General features: G+C 43.0%; 1 protein-coding gene across 2 annotated transcripts in view; it reads right to left on the reverse strand.

The window, feature by feature from the left end:
* Positions 1-11886: 11886 nt before the first annotated feature.
* pold1.L (polymerase (DNA directed), delta 1, catalytic subunit L homeolog) overlaps positions 11887-14524 on the reverse strand; it is a 71748-nt gene continuing 69110 nt past the window's right edge. For both annotated transcript variants that reach the window (XM_041568545.1, NM_001094225.1), the window contains 1 exon segment: positions 11887-12714. In XM_041568545.1, coding sequence (XP_041424479.1) covers positions 12618-12714 — 97 coding nt within the window. In that variant the 3' untranslated portion in view covers positions 11887-12617.

Raw genomic sequence — 14524 nt, forward strand, 5'->3', positions numbered from 1 at the left:
CAAACTGGAGGGCACAAGACGAGAGAAACACCACAATATTCCCGACTGGCAGAAGCGTTAAGGGGCATGGGGCGAGGAACACTTTCTGCACCATCACAGGGGAATGATAAACTGACAGGAAAAAAAATACCCAAATCCCAATAGCCCCTCGTCCTTAGGGGGAGAGGAAACCATTGCTGGTGAGGTAATTAATGGCCGCTAAGGCACCTACAGGCCCAAATCATTGATAACAACCACAAATGCCTCATGCACCTACTTGATAAGTTACACAAGAGCTTAAAGCTTGTGCTGGTGATTAAACTAAGCCCCTAAATTGTAATTTCCTGTCATGGCAGCCACACTAATGAGCAGAGATAAGCAGCCTCCCTCCATCCTGTTCTTACATGGAGCCCTGGAGGAATCTTAATGGATTTGGTCACCACAACATTTCCATATTTCTTTAAAAAAACTGGCGTTTTAATAAAGTTATACCACCACATTCAATACAAGGGACATGCCCTGGTGCTGTGACCTATAGCAACCAATAAGATGAGTGCTTTTAAACAAATGTTGCTTCCATAGTACAGGGGTCCCCAACCATGGGCTGCGGCCCACTGCCGGGCCGCGGACATACCTGAACTGGGCCACCGAGTCCACATTTGACGCAGACGCACCAAAATTTGATGAGGCCGCACCAAATTTGACGAGGACGCACCGAATTTGATGAGGACGCACTGAATTTGATGCAGACACACTGAATTTGACGCGGACGCACCGAATTTGAAGAGGACAAAATGAATTTGACGCGGACGCACCAAATTTGAAGAGGACAAACTGAATTTGACGCGGACGCACTGAATTTGACGCGGACGCACTGAATTTGACGCGGACAAACTGAATTTGACGCGGACAAACTGAATTTGACGCGGACACACTGAATTTGATGTGGATGCACCAAATTTGACAAAGATGCACCGAATTTGACACGGACGCACTGAATTTGATGTGGATGCACCAAATTTGACAAAGATGCACCGAATTTGACACGGACGCACTGAATTTGACGTGGATGTACTGAATTTTACGACGATGCACCGAATTTGACGCAGACACACAGAATTTGGCAGGGGGGCACCAAATCTGATGCGGGCGCACTGAATTTGACATGGACGCACTATATTTGATGCTGGCACGCCTGAATTTGATGCAGATGCACCGAATTTGACGTGGATGCACTGAATTTAACGTGGACACACCAAATTTTACGAAGACGCACCACACAGACGCACCGAATTTGACATGGATGCACCAAATTTGCTGAGGACACACTGAATTTGACACAGACATACCGAATTTGACGAGGACACACCGAATTTGATGAGGACGTACTGAATTTGACGCAGACGCACCGAATTTGACTAGGACGCACTGAATTTGATGTGGACCCACTGAATTTGACACGGCAACACCGAATTTGACGCAGGCGCACCAAATTTGATGCAGACGCACCGAATTTGATTAGGACCACCAAATTTGATGAGGACAAACTGAATTTGACACGGACGCACCGAATTTGACAAGGACGCACCAAATTGGACGCGGACGCACCAAATTTGACGTGGACGCACTCAATTTGATGCGGACGCACTAAATTTGATGCGGACGCACTGAATTTGATGAGGACGCACCAAATTTGATGAGGACAAACTGAATTTGAAACGGACGCACTGAATTTGACAAGGGTGCACCAAATTGGACGCGGACGCACCAAATTTGACATGGACGCACTCAATTTTATGCGGACGCACTAAATTTGATGCGGACGCACTGAATTTGATGAGGACGCACCAAATTTGATGAGAACAAACTGAATTTGACACGGACGAACCGAATTTGACAAGGGTGCACCAAATTGGACGCGGACGCACCAAATTTGACGTGGACGCACTCAATTTGATGCGGACACACTAAATTTGATGCGGACGCACCGAATTTGATGAGGACGCACCAAATTTGATTTGGACGCACCGAATTTGATGAGGACACACTGAATTTGACGCGGACGCACCGAATTTGATTTGGACGCACCAAATTTGATGAGGACACGCTGAATTTGATGAGGATGCACCGCATTTGACGTGGACGCACTGAATTTGACGCGGACGCACTGAATTTGACGCGGACGCACCTAATTTGATTTGGACGCACCGAATTTGATGAGGACGCACCGAATTTGATGAGGCTGCACCAAATTTGGCACGGACGCTCAATTTGATGCAGACGCACCGAATTTGATGAGGACACACTGAATTTGACGCGGACGCACCAAATTTTACGGGGACACACTGAATTAGATGAGGACACAGAATTTGATGAGGATGCACTGATTCTGATGCTGGCGCACCTGAATTTGATGTGTCACATGCAGTTGATGCCCCCCTGGTCCTAGCAAAAAATTTTGGCTTTACACCAGTCTCTGGGGCAAAAAAGTTTGGGGATTGCTGCCATAGTACATAATCCACCCCTAGATTTTTTCTAAAATATTGCATTTTCCATTGTTTCAGTAAATGACATTTTTCCTTGTTCTACTTGTTAATCAAGATAGGCCTCTAATCTATAAGTGGTGCTAATTGCCCATTTCTTCCCCTCGGGCAAGGGCACCGCGTCTGGCGTTGGAATTTGTGAGCCGCCGTAGGGAATTGATTTTGTGTGGAAATAAAAAGGGAGTTATTATTAATGAATATAAAATGCCACAAAGGGCAAAGTCCAATAACTACAAAGCCATGTTACAGTTTGGTGACCTGATCAGTTCATTGTTCTGCTTGTCCCACCTTTACAAGTTCCAGAGCCTGACAGGGGATGCTGGGAGTTGTAGTTACTTAAACAGAGGGCAGTATTTTAGAGATCCCTGATTCATGAATTTTTCCCCTCAGACCCTAGAGGTCCTGCAGATTTCAGGTGCCCTGTTTCTCTTCATAAATAAAGTCTTGTGTTGTTGCAAAATCCGAAGCAGACTGCCACAACGGCAAGGGACTCACCGGCTAAAGGAGAAGTCAGGAATCAAACAATGAAAGTTCTGTGTGAAATCCAGGAAAAAAGAGAAATACAGGGGTTTTTATGTGTAACTAAATGCAGACATGAATAAAGGTTAATTATTTTAAGGGACATGAATGCTTATTTACTGGTGGGGACCCTGGAATGTCACCTCATGGTTTTCCCGCTTAATTTTTTACAGGCAAGTTACCTCATAAGTCTCCTGTCTGAATTGTGTTCATCTTCATCATGTGACCAGCACAGCTATTTTCAAAGTAACTACTGTGCCGGTCACGTGACCTACAGTCAGTTTAGGAGCTGGCAGTTTTAATAATACTGTTGAATATAGTAAGGAAGGGTAGGGAAGATGCTCATACTGAGGTGCCTTGGGATGGCAGTTGAGAAATAATGGGGAACAGTGGGGCTTGTTTATCAATACTGGACATGTTTGCACCTGGGCTGTAACCTATGGTCCAAGCTAGCTACCTCCACTCCTCGCTTAACCCCTTTATTCTCCTAGTCTCTTTTCTCTACATACTATTCTCTATTCTTCCATTATTAAGCCTCTTATTAAGACCATGAAATAGGCCAAATGATTACAAGCAAGAGGCCCACTGACACCTGGGAGTTTTCCTGGTCTCCAGCTGGGCCAGTCCAACACCGATTCATCTGCATAATTATATGCTGTATGTTAGTAATTATACCGTGAATAATGTACCCCCCTTATTGTAAGATGTATATACACACTATGTATATATATATATATATATATATATATATATATATATATATGTATACTTATAATACACAAAAGCCATGAATATCCTGTAAATTCTATCCTTATAAATGGTGAGTTCTGATGTCATCAGTTATAAACGGTGAGTTCTGATGTCATTTCTGTCACATGACTGAAACTTGTGTATTATAATAAATAAAGAACCCCAGTTGCAAAATATGAGAATATTAGAAGTTACCTCGGAGTTCCATGACCTGTATAAAAACACTCGGCCTTCGGCCTCATACTTTTATACGGTCATGAAACTCCTTGGTAACTTATAATAGCTTCATATTTTACAAGAGGGGGTACTTTATTCACTATATAATACACAAAAGCCATGAATATCTTGTAAATTATATCCTTATAAACGGTGACTAATGATGTAATTTTGGTCACATGACTCACTAAAACTTGTATTATATTAACTAAAGTACCGCTTGTTGGAAAATATGAGGGTATTAGAAGTCACCTCGGCATTCCATGACCTGTAAATACCAGCCTAGTGGCAACTCTACACGGACGCACCCAATTTGACATGGACGCACTGAATTTGATGAAGACGCACTGAATTTGACATGTCGCGCACAGTTGACGCCCATTCCCTGGGCTTGCAAAAAATTCAGGCTTTACACTGGGGCAAAAAAAGGGTGAGGGGCCACTGCCATAGTACATAACCCCCCGCCCTAGATTTTTTCAAAATATAAAAATGTTTCCATTGTTTGACGTGGACACATCGAATTTGACGCAGACCCTCCGGTCCTTGCAAAACAATTCTGGCTTTACACTGGTCTCTGGGGCAAAAAAGTTTGGGGACCACTGTTATAGATCATCTGGACACTTCTATACTGGAACTCCCTAGTGCAGGGGTGCCCAAAAGGTATATCAGGATCTACCTGTAGACCTTTAGTTGTTGATCAGTAGATCTCAAGACACTGTCAATAAACAGCTTGTCTACTCCGTTTCATGATTTTCATTCAGATATTTATTATGTTAAGGTTACATAAGAAATAGTTGTTTGTTAAATAAAGCAATACACATTGTCTCATAAATCAATATTTAATTATTATTTTCCATGGAACAGAATGCTAACAATGCTTTTATGGATGTAGATCATATTGGGACAAACTCACTAAAAGTAGACCTCACATTAGTAAAGTGTGGGCACTCCTGCCCTAGTGCAACAAATCTGATGGCTGTGAGAGAATGAGGGTTTTATCCTTCCATGTTTGCCAGAAGTATAAGGTTTATGGAGTCAATGTGCTCAAGCTTGAAATTAAGATGCAGTTATTCACACAGGGGTCAAGCCACCCTTGCTTTTTCTAAGCCAGAAATCACTCCAGTGCAGCCACATTCAGTGATTTTTATGGCACACTTGTATTACTGGTGAGATTTACTGCAGCGCATATCTAGGCCTCTCAACAATGTTTGCTCAAGCCGCTGTACACCTGGTGTTATAAAGCCAGTTCCAGACCCAGGAGGTAATTCACCTGAATCTCAACGATGCTTCAGTTTGCGCGGTGTGAAAGCAGCATGGGACAGAAACAAAGGTCGAAGGAGAAGAATACTTGTGTGAGATATTTATCCAAAGATTCGCAAGTCATGAACCAAATTATAATTATCTCTCATACTGTGATAGCTGAGCAGTGTGGAGTTGTGGCAGGATCCAATATAAAAAAAAACTGATTATTTTTGTGCCCGATATTTATAAAGTTTATAACGTTGCAGCCTATGGCCCATTAGCTGTTTCTGAAGCACAACTTCCAACTCCCCTTCCTTAGATTTGTACTGCTAAAGGTCTGCAGCAAGCAACACTGATAAAGTCTTACCACTGTCATATTGCTATGCTGTACCTTCAATCCCCCAATTTTTCCAGGCTACCGCTGGTTCTCTGTGGGGCAACAGAGTAATTGACCCTACATGGATCCCACCAAAATAGTTCTGCCTCCCAATATGCAAACATGGAAAGAATAGAGCCACCCTGGTTAATAGCTTTTTGAAGCCTGTGTCTCCCATTAGGTTCTTCTACTGGCCCCTATCTCACATCTGCAATGGTATGGTCCATAGCCTCCCTCCATAGTCCACGCATATATTTTTGTATTTTATACATTTTCCAAAAAATATTTATTTATGGTGCACACACTGAGCTACATTCAGAATGCATTTTTGACAGTTTTTAGGTCAGTTTAGCCTATACGGATTTCCTCCCCTCGTTACACCTTCTCCATTCCCTGTAGAAGCTCAAGGATTGCAGTATCAGATGTTTCCAAAGCATAAGGACAATGACGTCTAGATTTCACCATGGTTTACTTGATATAATCTCACCACAAATGTCTAGGAAGGTTGCAAAAACCTGAGCTATGAGCCACATATAGTTTGTAAAAGAGTGGGGGAGAGCAAGCAGGACATCACAACAGAAACATTTTATGTATTGTCCAATATTTTTCTACTCTACTAGTAGTAGTTCTGTAGTTAAGCAACTGTAAACCCATATAAAATATAAATTTTAAATTATAAAGAGATTACAATTAGAAGGCCACAAGCCATCCGGGTTTATAAGGCTCATAGAGCTTCAAGCCAATGTTGGGGTGTATTATTACTTATATGTAATAATATGTAATATATAAATGACATCACATAAAGGAAATCACAAAGCAATATTTATAACCATATATTTTACAAGTTATTTATGGCTGACTTACGGCACATGCCCTGGGCTGTTGTCAGTTGCATGAGGTTAGGGACCGGCTCACAATACACAGTAAAAACATATTATAAAAGGCACAATGAAAGGCTAAATCGTTATGAATTCAGATTCACATTACATGGCAGCTCAGTAATCAGTGCATTTTGAACACAAATGTGACCTGTAGCATTGAGTTTCCAACAACCCCTAAACTTAGCCTCTTCCCAGCAGCCCAGAGCACACTGAGCATGTGCAGTGCCACTGACACACTAAAAATGGCCTGCCAAGATCCAAGATGGGGAACTCCAGTGCACAACATTAAAGGACTGGATCATTACGGTTATAAAGCTGTTGAAAATCTTGGCTTTTACAGGTGAATTTCCAGCTATACCAAGTTATGGCTTTAGTTTTTTAACAACCCCAACATTTTATTTGTAGTTGCCCAGATTTCCTTGATGGCAGTACAACCTAACCCTAAACCCTACTTGTAAACTGTCAGAATTAGCAATGATAGTAGAGGTGAGGATATTGGAAATTCAGTATGTATACAGAGTGGGAATAAGCCAGTTCATTGGGGAGACCAATCCCCTGAACAGATCTCCGTGCCCAAATTACTACTCACCTCTCAGCCACTGGCTTTAGGAGTCCGCTCACAGATTTTGGTGCCCATGCTTCCACTAAGTGGTACAGTCCAGTGCCCTGCATGTTATGGGTTTTTACTGCTGAACTAGTTCCACTTTCTATTTAAAGAACCAGAGATTTGAGGAAGCCTCTCACCTTTAATGATTTCATTAAATACATGGATTGTCCATATTATAAAGAAGCCTCTCAGCCCTTTCACTTGTATTTTCCTATAGGGTTGGTGCCTGTGCATGTGCAGAATACAAATTTTGGTGCAAAGAATTCTGCATAAAACACCTAATTGTACAGGCTCTGCACACAAAAGTGCACCAAAGAGAAATTAGAGGGAACTTTGGTGACCTGGAAGCTACTAAAGCACTGGAGTCACTTTTGGGGGTGTAGAACCTGCAACTGTAGAGGAGGGCTCTCATAAGGACAGTTAATGTTTCTGAAAACAATGTGAAACTTTGGCAAAATAATATATTTACAGGTATCAGATCCATTAATCAGAAAGATCCGATTTACGCAAAGACCGTCTCCCACAGACTCCATTGTTTCCATATAATATTATTTCATTATTTTTCTGTGTAATAATAAAACAGTAGCTTGTACTTGATCCCAACGAAGATATAATTTATCCTTATGGGAGGCAAAACAATCCCGTTGGGTTTATTTAATTTTTCCATGATTTTTTAGTAGACTGAAGGTATGGAGATCCAAATTACTGAAAGATCCGTTATTTGGTCCCAAGTATTCTGTATTACAGGCCCCCTACCTGTACTTGAATTCAGAATATAATATATGGAGCTTTAATAAAAGAAAATATGTTTTCCCAGGTGCAGACCCATAGCAACCACATTTACTGACCCTCTGATTAAAAGCATACATCTTTTTGGTTGCTAGGGGTTTCCGCACCTGAGCACACAGTGGGGCTCATTTATTAAGACTGGGCAAATTTTCCTGTGGGGAGTAACCCATTGCATCCAATCAGTGATTGGCTTTTTTTCAGCCAGCTGCAGGTAGAACAATGAATGCAAGAATATGATTGGTTGCCATGGGTTATTGCCCATTGACTAATTTGCCCACTATTGATAAATGACCCCAATGTCTATAACATATGGGGGATTAGTCTCTTTTTCTGTGATTGCATGGGGGTGCATTTGCCTGTGCTCACAAGACTTTTTTTTCCTTATCGAAAAAAGAACAGCAGTCCTGTCTTGCTTTATGGCAGGGATTCTAGGTATTCAGTGAAGGTCTGATCACTTCTGCAGAACAAAATAAAGTTATTCAGCTATTCAAAGAAGTAGAATTGGAACCCGTTCTGAAGGACCAACTCTTTGAAAGAGAATAACTTGGTACAACTTAGGTTCTTTGTTCCTGTAATTGGAAGCTTTAAGCCCAGCACTGAACAAGTCTGTCCTTTATCCCCATGTTTCATTCCAGTGTAATATAACGAAGACACAAATGACATAATTATCTCTATATTTAAGATAAGAGCAAGATGTCTGACATGGTGCTGGGAATCAGCTACTACTTAGGCTAAGGCCACACTAGGCGATAGCGCCGCGATTTGACTCGCGGCGACTTTTCGCCGCGACTTTTAAGCCGCAATCGCTGGGGAAACTTTTGCGCTGGCGTCTATGGGGAATCGCGAAAAATCGCCAGCGTAAAAACACACGCGGCGATCTTTTCTCTACTGTCGCTCGAAATTGCCTCGCTAGGCGATTTCGAGCGACAATAGAAAAAAGACCCCCATTTGAAAGCAGGAAAGACTCAGAAAAAAAGGCAAACAATCCAAAAAACGATAAAAAAAATAAATATTAAAGAGCGATTGAAAAGTTGCTAAGGGCTCTTACAGACAGTTTTTAGCTGCGCTCCGGTAGGAGTACACACACAGAATTATTTTCAATGGGGCTGTACTCACACAGATGCATGTTCGCGCCGAAAGCAGGAAAAATGCAACATACTGCGTCCCAACCTGCGTTCGGCGTTTACATGCATCTGTGTGAGTACAGCCCCATTGACAATAATTCAGTGCGTCTACTCCTGCGCTCCCCTGCAGCTGAACGCATGAAACCGGAACGCAGGGGAGTGCAGCTAAAAACGCTCGTCTGGAAGAGCCCTTAGAATCGGACATTCTATAATAAACTAAAAGTTTTTAAAGGCGAACCACTCCTTTAATGGCATTATTGACCAATCGGGTGTGTGCAATACCCCAATCAATGCACAAAGCTAAAGCAGATTAGTGAGCTGCTGGTGGATTTATTGGGCTGGACAGACTTGTTCCTGTTTTTATATCATTTAAGACAGGACTCCACGGATGACTCCAGCGAGAGCCGACGCGCTGTGCAAAAACGGATGCGAAGCGTTGATGAGACGCGACACGACTGTCTAATGCAGATGCTTATTTCCGTTGCATCCAATGTGACGCCTGCGTTTTTGCAAAACGCGCCAGATTGCGCCGGAATCGTCCGTGGAGTCCTGCCCTTAAAGGGGTTGTTCACCTTCCAAACACTTTTTTTCAGTTCTTTTGTTTTCAGATTGTTCCCCAAAAATAAAGACTTTTTTCAATTACTTTACAGTATTTATTTTTTACTGTTTTACTGTAATTCAGGTGCACTCTAAACTGTTACAATTTTGCAACATTTAGTTGATACATTTCTCAGCAGCATCTCTGGAGTATTAGCAACTATTGTATCAATTCTAACAGCTGCCTGTAATGAAACCCAGAGATTCTGCTCAGCAGGGACAGAGGTGAGAAATGTATCAACTAAATGTATCTATTTAGAACAGCTTACAGGGACGGCGACCCCCCCCTCCTTCCCAGAGCTGCTTCAGAAGGTGAAGAATGACACTTTACACTTCAATATTAGAAAAACAGTCACACATAGAAAATAGAGAGTCATTGGAAAAAGTTGTTATTTCTGGTGATCTATCTGAAACCAACTAGTTGTTTGAAGGTGAACCACCCCATTAATGTTTATATAATTAATATATATATATATATAATTTTCAAAAAAGGTCCGCACACACAGGACTTAGGTAAAAAAGAAAATATCTTTTATTCAACGTTTCGGCTCGGACACTTGAGCCGTCCTCAGGACGGCTCAAGTGTCCGAGCCGAAACGTTGAATAAAAGATATTTTCTTTTTTACCTAAGTCCTGTGTGTGCGGACCTTTTTTGAAAATTGCATACTGATGTTTGGTTCCAGCACCGAGGCATCCATTTTGTGCTCTGAGTGCACCGACTCCATGCTGTTTATATATATATATATATATATATATAAAAAAAATATATATATATATATATATATATATATATATATATATATATATATATATATATATATATATATATATATATATATATATATATATATATATATATATGTGCAGCACAGACAGGAGAAGTGTTTTTTCAGATTGGATCAACCTCCGTGTTCACTGGAGAATATTTTTACCAAATGATGGAGATGAGTTACTAAGGAATAGGGCTGCTGTACATAATAGCAAAGCCAACTCAGCAGCCTCCTTCCCAAAACGATCATTGGAAACATGAACCCGCCCAGTTACCAGCGTTAGAGAAGTGTGGCGTCTGCAGCGTCCTATTGCACGGCCCCCTTACTGCTCCTGATAGTATCTGTGAGGAAACAGATTAGCTTTATCTGACGCTTCATGATCACTTCCCCCCCCCCAAGCTCTCAGGCAAAGTGTGGGCAACAGGGACTTTCGTCATCAAACCCAAGGGCTTACACATTTGTAGAGCATATTGCGCCTACTTACGCAAAAGGGTTGTACAAGTGAAAATGAACTTTTATTACTTTTAGTAACATAGACAGTAGGATGCCAAGACAATTTGCAATTCGTCCTTTCTTTTTCATTTCCTTGTGGTTTTTAAATTTGTTTTTGTTCTGCAGCTCTCGGAATTGAAATTTAAAGGAGAACTAAACCCTAAAAATGAACATGGCTAAAAATGCCATATTTTATATATTGAACTTATTGCACCAGACTAAAGTTTCAGCTTGTCAATAGCAGCAATGATCCAGGACTTCAAACTTGTCACAGGGGGTCACCATCTTGGAAAGTGTCTGTGACACTCACATGCTCAGTGGGCTCTGATTGGCTGTTGAGAAGCTAAGCTTAGGGCTCGTCACTAATTATCCAGCAGAAAATGAGATTGGTCTGTAATATAAGCTGATGCTACAGGGCTGATTATTAAATTCTGATGCTAGTTGCACTGGTTTCTGTGCTGCCGTGTAGTAATTATCTGTATTAATTACTAATCAGCCTTATATTGTGACATTTCTATTCTATGTGTACTGTATATTGTGAGTGGGTCCCTAAGCTCAGTAAGTGACAGCAGCACAGAGCATGTGCAGTGAATCAACAGAAAAGAAGATGGGGAGCTACTGGGGCATCTTTGGAGACCAGATCTTTACTGCTAAAGGGCTGTGGTTGCCTTGGGCTGGTACAGAAGCTAAGACATAATGTACAACATTTCTAGCGACTTCTTTAGTTAAGCTTTAGTTCTCCTTTAAAGCACAAGCTCTAATGGCTAGGAGGGGTAGTTTCCTTTTGATATCCACAAAGGATGATGTAGTATTGATAGATAGCCTTATAAATAAAGTCATAGAAAAATAAGGATAAATGTAAATTGGTTGTATCTGTTCTCTGTGCCTTACATGCATGCAGTATAGACAGTATAGGGTGATGTACAGTATACAGATAAAACGACAGTTTTATGGCAAGAATTTCTCATTCCTCAGGCAAAAGACCCCACGGGAAATACAAGTAACTGAAAAATATTTTATTACTTTTATATTTGCTATTGGTACAAAAAAAAAAAAAATCAGAATCCATCAATAGGATGAAATAGAACATGTGACAAAACAGAGGTCTGCACATGCCCAGAAAAGCCAAATAGTAGAGGGCAGAATCAGGGGTGCAGCTCTCCGCTTGTATCCAAAGCCCAAAATGAGATAGATATGAGAATAGATGTGAATGGAGCAGCCGGCCGTCCATAACATGGTGATATTGTGTGGCTTGTAGCATTGATAGTGTATGGCAACCTACAGCTTAACCCCCATATGGAATATAAGGCACTGAGTTTGCCCAGGAGCAGTAACCCATAGCAACCAATAAGATGTTTGCATTTAAACAGTTGACCAGTAAATTGTAGCTGCTGATTGGTTACTATGAGTTACTGGGAAAATGCAGTGTCTTTTATTACATAACCCCCCATGTGCCTTAAAAGCCTTTTGTCTGTAAATATAAAAGGTAATAAGGAGGCCCCCAAAATGCTGACAAAGCCCCCAAATCACCAGTCCTGTGTATACTCCCAGTTCAGTGACAGCTGAGGGCAACATCCAGTAGTTTTTCTGCAGAGAACAAGATGGCCGCTATCCGTATCTGTGTTTGGCAAACACACCTGGGAAATGACAAGCCCCACTCCTGATTCCATTCCCTACAGGAGAGGAAAGAGCCAGTCTCAGTCTGTCTACTGCCTCCTATAGGGACGGGGTCCTACCAAGCTGGGGGTCCAAAGCGAAGGGTCAGCTTCTCCTGGTCATCCAGGTCTTTCTGTACCTTCTTTCTCATGTAAAAGATTGGGCAGTCGCGGCTGGGGGGGGACAATGAGTTTGAATGTTAGACATATAAATATCATTATAATGTTGTTGCAATGGGCAATATACATTGATTTATATTAATTTCTGTATATGTGTATTCTGTTGTAATGACAGTCTACTTCCTATTCTGATACGAGGGGCCATTTCCCTAAGGAAACTTACATTTTGGGACAGTTTTCTCAAGGCAGGTTCATTCTTGAGCTTCAGTTGGCAGGACTCTCTTTACTTCTTGTTGTCTAGTGTTTGTGATGTTATGTTTGATCTGTATGCACTTCTGAACAACAGAGGGGGCAGGGGGCTACTCCCCCAGGGCAGTCGGAACAGAGGGGGGCAACTCCCCAAAGCAGTTGGAAGAGGGGGGCTACTCCCCCAGGGCAGTCAGAACAGAGGGGGGGGGAGATACTCCCTAAAGCAGTCGGAACAGAGGGGGGTTACTCCCTAAAGCAGTCGGAACAGAGGGGGGCTACTCCCTAAAGCAGTCGGAACAGAGGGGGGCTACTCCCTAAAGCAGTCAGAACAGAGGGGGGCTACTCCCTAAAGCAGTCGGAACAGAGGGGGGCTACTCCCTAAAGCAGTCAGAACAGAGGGAGGCTACTCCCTAAAGCAGTCAGAACAGAGGGGGGCTACTCCCTAAAGCAGTCGGAACAGAGGGGGGCTACTCCCTAAAGCAGTCGGAACAAAGGGGGCTACTCCCCCAGGGCAGTTGGAACAGAGGGGGGCTACTCCCTAAAGCAGTCGGAACAAAGGTGGCTACTCCCCCAGGGCAGTTGAAACAGAGGGGGGCTACTCCTCCAGGGCAGTTGGAACAGAGGGGGGCTACTCCTCCAGGGCAGTTGAAACAGAGGGGGGCTACTCCCCCAGGGCAGTTGGAACAGAGGGGGGCTACTCCCTAAAGCAGTCGGAACAAAGGTGGCTACTCCCCCAGGGCAGTTGAAACAGAGGGGGGCTACTCCTCCAGGGCAGTTGAAACAGAGGGGGGCTACTCCCCCAGGGCAGTTGGAACAGAGGGGGGCTACTCCCTAAAACAGTCGGAACAAAGGTGGATACTCCCCCAGGGCAGTTGAAACAGAGGGGGGCTACTCCCCCAGGGCAGTTGGAACAGAGGGGGGCTACTCCCTAAAGCAGTCGGAACAAAGGTGGCTACTCCCCCAGGGCAGTTGAAACAGAGGGGGGCTACTCCCCCAGGGCAGTTGAAACAGAGGGGGGCTACTCCCCCAGGGCAGTTGGAACAGGGGGGGGGCTACTCCCCCAGGGCAGTTGGAACAGGGGGGGGGGGCTACTCCCCCAGGGCAGTTGGAACAGGGGGGGGGCTACTCCCCAGGGCAGTTGGAAGTGAGGGCAAAGGTGAATCACACACACTAACCAGTAACTGAAATATTGGCAGATGTATCCATGGAAAACAAATATTAAATACAGTAATACCCTCAGTTGGCTTCAAGGAAACATTTATGGAGGTTGTAAATTTCAAGCCACGAAAGAGAAAACAAGGCAGCCATAAAGCATTCGGCCTGTCATGGTCTCTGTACTGTTCCCATGGACCTTTGCACCTGAGCTGCCCATCTTTAAACAGCTGTCTGCAAGTAGCACCTGCTTCACGGGACTGTGCGACGGTCTCCCCCCTTACTATAAGATAGGCCGGGTGCTATCAGGCTGGGTGATAAGAGTTCTATGGGTGCCATAGAGTCCTCCTTTAGTTCCGCCTCTGGCAGCTGCTGAGCGCAGAAAGGATTTGGAGTTGTATAAGAAGTTTGTTTTTCCCTTGGGAATAAGGAAAAGAATCCCTCAGGAGTGTTACAGATATGG

This window comes from Xenopus laevis, chromosome 7L (genome assembly GCF_017654675.1).
Source record: "Xenopus laevis strain J_2021 chromosome 7L, Xenopus_laevis_v10.1, whole genome shotgun sequence".
Classification (NCBI taxonomy): Eukaryota; Metazoa; Chordata; class Amphibia; order Anura; family Pipidae; genus Xenopus; species Xenopus laevis.